Below are 7,704 nucleotides of genomic sequence, written 5' to 3' on the forward strand. Positions count from 1 at the left end.
TTTTTTTTTTATAAGGTTATCATGTTTTTATTTATTTATTTATAATAAATGAGATTAGAAAGACATTTTAAGAATATTGAGAGGATATCTTTCAATAATATTAGCAAGCAATTATTTTTTTTCAATAATCATTGTCATTGTTTTTGTTTAGCTTGGTTTATTTTATTATCATTGTATTATTTTAATTATATTAAATTAAATGTACTTATTGAATCTAATTAAGTCAATCATCAAGTCTCATTTTTTTCTTTAAAAATGCTTGCATCACTTGATTTTCTTATTTTTATGTTATTAAATTTTAGCTTGGCTTGCAGTGTATTATGGCGACCAATCTTGTTAATTTTTAAATACCAGAGAGACTATTTTAATTCATTATATAAAAATAAAATAATTAATTAATAATTTACTCATTAATTTATTGTACCAATTTTTTTCAAATAAAAAGTGTATTCTTAGATAGATTATTTACTATTTTCTTTTAGTTTAGATTATGATTTTATAAAAATTAATGTTATTTTCTTGGAAAAACTGAAATGAAAGATCAACGATAAAAAAATGTCATTCAAACTTGTTTTTTGTTCAAATTGCAAGGAAATGTTCAATTTGGTCCTTCAAGTTTCTTTTTTTTTTGTTTGGTTTCTTTTCCTTGGGCTTTTTATATCCTGGTTGATAATTTTATTTTTTTCCATTTCAATCCCTAGAGACGTCTAGAGAAGGGAGAGCAAGTCATAAAAAAAAAAAAAGAAGAAGAAGAAGGTTTTCAAATGGTAAAATTCCTGCCATTAATAATTGTGATTTTAATGTTTTTATATTTATTTTTTAGGTGGAGAACTCAATGAAGGGTATCTACGTGATTCTTTTTATAAAAAAAACAAATACTCCTGCATACAATAGCTCATTTTGAATATATATATACAATAGCTCATTTTGAATATATATATATATATATATATACCTTGCGTGTGTATCTAGCCTTTCAAGCCGAAGTGCATAAGGGTTTCAGGCAAGGGGCACCGCTTGACTAATTTTTCAAGCCCGGTCATGGCTATTTTTTTTCAATGGATTTTTTTTATATATTTTATAATAGGACTGACTTTAAATGAATATATTCAAATAATTATCCAATTATACCATATCTTGTTCAAATAATATTATAATTTTTATTATAATATTAAAGATTTTTTTTAATAATCATGTATGAATCTAACACGTTTACTTTTTAAAAATACCTCATGAACATTTAGTGAAAATAAAATAACAATTTAATTATTTTTAATGTATTTTTTATAGTTTTTCTTACATTTTATATTTATTTGATATTTCACGTCTAAATTATTGATCTATGAATTTTTTATTCCAAATTTCTTTTTAATATTATGATAATTTTAGTTTTAAAAAACAATACCTTTTTAAAATAGACATGTTTTATTAAAAAAAAGAGAAAAAACACATGAATAAAAAAAGAGTTTCTATTAGAGAGATGCATTTTTAGCTCTCTATTTCAAATCAGTAGTTTTTTTTTAATTTATAATTTAATTGCCTTTATTTTTATTCAAGAAACCATACTGCTTATATATAAAAAAAAAAGAGTCAAATTCAAAAGCAAATTAAAAAAATAAAATCAAACCGAAGATTCAACGGTCAGGACGAGCAGGCAATTATTTTTCGCCATAAGATCACCTGATCGTCAAAGAAATGATATTATTTAGGTTTCAATTGGTCCGGTCGGTGCAGGGGACAGGGAGCTGTGCCCTTGACTTCAAAGCTGTGTCTTCATTTTCATCATCTGGCTGTGTCATCATGCCTTTGATCTGCAAATTGGTCAGCGAACCATTCGATTATGGCATTGACCAAACATCCTAGTGGATGTAATCTTATTACAACCATGGGTCCCACCATACCATTTTTTTAATTTTCTTTCTCACCTTGGATTATTCTCTTTCCATGTGTTGTTATATATAGCTTCATTGTTTTCGAGCATTTATACCGAGATGCTGGTTTTTATCATGTGATTATTTTTTTGGTTGCTTTAATTTTTATAAAAAAAATAATTAAATTTATTTTAAAAAAATTAAAATTGAATTAAAACTAATTTAAAATAACTAGTTTTCATTTGATTAGGTTATTTTAGAATAAAAATAGATTTGATTTAGTTTTTTTATTTAACTTTTTTTTTAATTTAACTTAATTTTATCAAAGTTTTTAAATTCGATTTGATCTATTAGCTAACCCAACTCAAGATTCAAGTTATAAATTTAGCTTGGGTGTTTTAATTAGATCAACCTCAATTTTTTTATAAATCAAAAAATGTTGTTTTGGTTTTTAAAAAATAGCCAACGAATTGCAATCGAGTTTTTATTTTTTTTATTTTATCTTAAACCTGGTTTGATTCCAGCTCTAAATTAGCTGAGTCGATTTGCTGAGCCGGTCTGAGTTTATAACCATAATTTTTATAGCTGTGATTTAAAAAATATTTTTAATTGTAATTTCTTTGAAAAATTAGTGTTTTTATTAAAAATGTTATGAAATGAGTTTTTTATGTAAAATAAAAACTATCTCACCAGCAAAATAATTTTTTATTGACAAATAAAAAAAAGCTGGATCTCAAAATTTATGGCTAAGAATCATAGTTTGTAGATTCAGTCCTGTTTAAAGCCTGAGTTTTAAGTTTTGAATGGATTATTGAATTTTAATAGAGTTATTAACTATTTAGGTTAATTTTTTTAAATTAAAATAATATTATTTTAATAAAAAAATTAATAAATTGTAACTAGGTTTTTAATTTACGCTTGTTACGGCAACTAAGTTATATTAATTTTTTTTTTTCTTCAATCCGTCTGATTCCAGCTCCAGGTCCATCTACCAAGCCGGACCAAGTGTCATAACTTTGTTAAGAATAAAAACCGTGGGCTGTCCACAACTCTATTGGGCAACAAGACCCAGCCCATAAACCAAACCCAAACCCAAAACCCACCGTTCTTGAAGAACAACACTGAGGCAGTCGTGTCTGATCTGTGTTGTCTTGAGATCGAAGAAAACCTTTCTTGTTAAAACCACTAGATAGATAGAAGTTAAAGAAAATTACCTAAAAGGAAAGCTTGAGCGATGAGCAGCATAGGAACAGGCTACGATCTATCCGTCACTACTTTCTCACCGGATGGCCGTGTTTTTCAGATCGAATACGCTGCTAAAGCCGTCGATAACAGCGGGTCATTTTTTTTTACTCTAAAATTTCTTGATACTTTTGAATTTCTAGACCAATGTTCTTGCTTTGTGTTGTCTTACTAGCATTACAGTATTTAGTGTTTTTTCTTTTATTTTGTTCATACTATTTTTTTTTTTGCAGTACTGTTATTGGCATCAAGTGCAAAGATGGGATTGTTATGGTATAAATTTATCTCTTTCTTTAGAAAAATGGAATTTTCTACTTGCATTCATTGTAATTGTAATTATAATTATAAAATCGTTTAATTTTAGGGTGTGGAGAAGCTAATAGCGTCGAAGATGATGTTACCCGGTTCCAATAGGAGAATTCACTCCGTTCATCGTCATTCCGGCATGGTACTGCTTTGTCATTTTTTATGTTTGTGTAAAAAGTTGCAGAAATTTAAGAAAAAAAGATGGGATTTTTTTTCATTACAGTGTTTGTAGCTAATTAGAGCTCAATATGTTGTTTTTTATTGTTTTGGATGAAGATTTATATTGAAAATTAATGCAAATTTGTGGTCGAGGATAATATACATGACATCAGTGTTTTTGATTTCTAATGGGATTTAATGTTGATTTATGTAGCTAAAATGTCAGTTTATACGTGTAGTTTGCTTTTAGCATACCTGATAAAATTGGGTTTTGTTTAGGGTCAGTAGGCTTCGATTCTGATGCTGTAATGGTTCATCCTTGAAATTAAAGAAGAAACAAGTTTTAATTTGAATGGATTGGAGATGGGTTTTCACGAGACATGGTCAAAGCAAATGATTATTGTTTTGCAGAAGGTTTAACTTAGTCTATGAGTTAAGAGTTTGTTTGGTGTGATGCTGGGGTTTTGGCTTCTCCAATAAAACTCTATCGCAGAGGCTAGGTCAAACTTAAGTGGAAGAACATATAGCATGTATTCATGCATTCCTTAACGAGAAGAGAGTGGGAGTAGTTCCTTTCTAGTTATTTCAAAGGAAGATGTGCTGTAGGAGGTATAAGGAAAGGTTTACTGTTCTGGTCTTAAAATCAAACACTTTGATGAAGAATATTTTATTGTTTGTGCAACTGTATGCAAGCAAACATTAACTGTCTGTCTTTCATATTTCAAATGTCAGGCTGTTGCTGGTTTAGCGGCTGGTGGGAGACAAATCGTCGCACGTGCCAAAAGTGAGGCATCCAATTATCAGAGGTTTGTTTTTGAACAATGCCTTGTAGTTGTAGTTGAAGTGTTATTTTTACTCTGAAGCCTGCTTGAGTATTAAATAGAAGCCAATAGATTGTTACAAATCCTAATCAATTGGCTTTTGGTAGTGGATGTTGGAGGACTGAAAGCATTTTTATTTTATTTTTATTTTGAGTGCTTTGGGCTCAGTTGTGACCCAGTCACTGAAAATTAGCATGCAATTCATATAACTTCCCATGATCAACTACCAGGACTGGGGACAGTAGTATGTGTCATTTATGCCCTGCTATGCAGCATGTGTTAGTGAGCCCTAAACTTGATGATAGCTCAGCCTGCTACGTTAAACTAATTTGAGTTGTATGGGATCAAGATTCAAGACACCACATATTGTAAAGTTGGTGCTTGGACAGCACTTGTTTGTCTAAGGCCTTTGCTATCTGTTCAGTATGACAAGATTTCTATTAAAAGCCGCTGCTACATGCTTGGTCATCAATCACCCCAAGATCCCCATTCTTGCCAGTTGTTTGCTCAGATATCATCTTTGTTCAAGATTGGAGATGAGGCGCTGTATCATGATTCAATTTGCCTTGTGGATCTCTTAGACCTTAAGTTTGCTAATTCTGAGTGTCATTATGATTTTGTAGTGTTTATGGTGAAGCCATTCCTGTCAAGGAGCTCGCTGAACGTGTTGCTAGTTATGTGCATTTGTGCACTCTGTATTGGTGGCTCAGGTAAGTAAAATTCCTTTTATTTTTTGTTGAAATGTCTTCTAAATCTGTTCTTTCCACCATTTAGCCTTAAGAAAAAACTACATAAAAGTTGTTATGCTGCAGGCCATTTGGTTGTGGGGTGATTCTCGGTGGTTATGACAGAGATGGACCACAATTATACATGGTTGAACCATCTGGCATCTCCTATGTGAGTTGATTTGTTCTCGTTTTGCCTGTTTCCTTTGCAATGTTTCTCCCTTTCAATTTTGTTTCTTGGTGTGTTTTTTATCTAGTGCTGTGTTGTTTGATTTGATGTAGAGGTATTTTGGCGCTGCTATAGGGAAAGGGAAGCAGGCTGCTAAAACGTAAGTAATATTTGTTTTTTGTTTGGTGAGTGTATGATTTTATAATAAGGATTTGTGACATGATTGAAATTTAGAAGGTGATGTTCATTTATTTGTTCAGCTCTTTGAATATAATGTACTCTCATCTGAAGCCAATTTATCAATTGATAAAGGAACCATTTTTATTGTAGGAAATGATCTTTACAAAAGGTTCAATTTTGTTAGCCTCGTTTCAAATTAAATTGGTTGTTGCATTTCTGCAATTTATGTTATCGTTTAGCTAATGTTTAGTTTTTATTCTTTTTTCCTTTTAAAATGATTGAATTGATGCCGTGGACAGAGAAATTGAAAAGTTGAAGCTGTCTGAAATGACATGCCGAGAAGGTGTCCTTGAAGTAGCCAAAATGTGAGCGCTCCAATTTCTTATTCTCATTCTCTTCTTTCTTGCACGTATGTATTTTTGTCAATTATCATTGCATTCAATATATTTTTCTCTGTTTTCTTTCGAATCTGGATCTTTTGGCAAGGATTCTATTGGTTCAACAATGTTTGGCAACCCTTGGCTCCTCCTTTCTCCTTCCTTCCCTTTTAAATCCTTGTTGATGCCTTTGGTAAATTTTAGATGATGTAATAGCATTCATATAGCTTTCAACATCTGAGCTTAATCACCACTTTAAGTGATTTAGACAAATTTTGATGAAAAGAACCCTTCTTATTGGACATTATCTGCATTTGTAACTGTCATATCAATAGAAACCAGAGAATTGATTCATAAAATAGAGGAAGAACCCCCCCCCTCTCCATGTGGGTGCGGTGCATTCTTTGTATTGATATCTTCTTTCTCCCTTGATCAGCATTTACAAGTTACATGATGAAGCAAAGGACAAGGCCTTTGAACTTGAAATGAGTTGGGTTTGCGACGAGTCAAAGAGACAGCATCAAAAGGTAATTCTGGTTCATTCTCAATTTGATAATCACATGCATTGATCATATCCTGGAGCAGAAACATGAAAATGTGGAATTTCACTTCTTATTTTAATAAAATCTTCACTTACAATGCATGACTGGCAGAGTTATTTGCAGCCTGGCATTTTTGGAGACATTAGTTTCTGTAATTGAAGAAAAGGAAGCTAGTGTTCACTAGTCCTAGTTTCCACTTGGAATTTGTGTGCTCCTGTGTGTCTGCTGTAGTGTAGAAGGAAACTAGCCCTGTTTTTTTATTTCATTATTAGAAGCTACATTGCAATTTTTATGTGAAAGCCAGACTTCTCTTGCTGTTCTTAACTAATTCAGCATCAAGGAGAAGTGGGGCATTGTTATTATGGAATGAAAGATGATGTAACTATATGATGACCATCTTGTCCAATAACCAGTTCATATAGTAATTCTTTCTTGATGTTGTTTTCTTATACACTATGAGTCGAGTGTTAAATGTTCTTACTATGAATCGTGTGTTAAATGTTCTTACTGTGGGCTTCAGGTTCCTGATGAACTCTTAGAGGAAGCCAAGGCTGCAGCTAGGATTGCACTTGAAGAAATGGATGCTGATTAAAAAGCTTAATTCAGCTAGGCCAGGCACGATCCATAAGATGATTTTATTTTGATTGGGTTCTCATTGTTACATTCAAAATCTTTTTTGTGAATGGCCACAATATCATCCAGGAGCTTATTCCGAATTCTTGTCATGCATTTAATTGGTATTTTCTTAAAACCAATTTGGTCCCTCATAAACTCTGCTCATGTCCAAAGTTTGGAGTCATTTTTTTTGTCATTATCCTTTCTTTTTCTTGTGAGCTCACTTCTTTTAACAAATGAGGGGAAAACATTGAAAATAAGTTTTGATTTCTGTTTGTTAGAGGGAAAGTCTCATCTAAGGGTGTGTTTGTCAGAGAAAGGATGGATTGTGAAAAGTGGAAGGAGAGGAGAAACGGTTAGCTTATCATCCATCTAGATGTTTGATCAACAAAAATGGGGAAGGATAATAAATAGTTAATTTATCCAAACTAAAAGCGCTCTGAAACTTATAAATGAATGGAAGTAGAGGATCTAATCTGTCCAAATTGAGAGGTTTGAAGTACTTTCATATTGATGTAGAATCCGTTTGGCAACTGTGTCTGTGTTTTATTTAAAATGCAGAGGTAACTTGTTTGGTTAAAAAAAACATATTTTATTGTGTATGTGTCTCATGTTTTTTCGCGTCCGAGGTACAGAAAAAGAAAAATCAGTATTTTGTTGCTTTGCGCACACTTGAAAAATAACGAACAGTGCAATT

General features: G+C 31.5%; 1 protein-coding gene across 1 annotated transcript; it reads left to right on the top strand.

Annotated features, from left to right (window-relative positions):
* Positions 1–3,020: 3,020 nt before the first annotated feature.
* Positions 3,021–7,198, top strand: LOC105119814 (proteasome subunit alpha type-3-like). The gene is made up of 10 exons (XM_011018004.1): positions 3,021–3,209; positions 3,347–3,386; positions 3,478–3,561; positions 4,311–4,384; positions 5,023–5,109; positions 5,212–5,296; positions 5,407–5,453; positions 5,773–5,838; positions 6,287–6,377; positions 6,913–7,198. The coding sequence occupies exons 1-10, from the start codon at positions 3,106–3,108 to the stop codon at positions 6,982–6,984; spliced, it is 750 nt and encodes a 249-aa protein (XP_011016306.1). The 5' UTR covers positions 3,021–3,105; the 3' UTR covers positions 6,985–7,198.
* Positions 7,199–7,704: the final 506 nt, after the last annotated feature.

Source organism: Populus euphratica, unplaced genomic scaffold (assembly GCF_000495115.2).
Source record: "Populus euphratica unplaced genomic scaffold, PopEup_1.0 scaffold3609.1, whole genome shotgun sequence".
NCBI classification, from domain to species: domain Eukaryota; kingdom Viridiplantae; phylum Streptophyta; class Magnoliopsida; order Malpighiales; family Salicaceae; genus Populus; species Populus euphratica.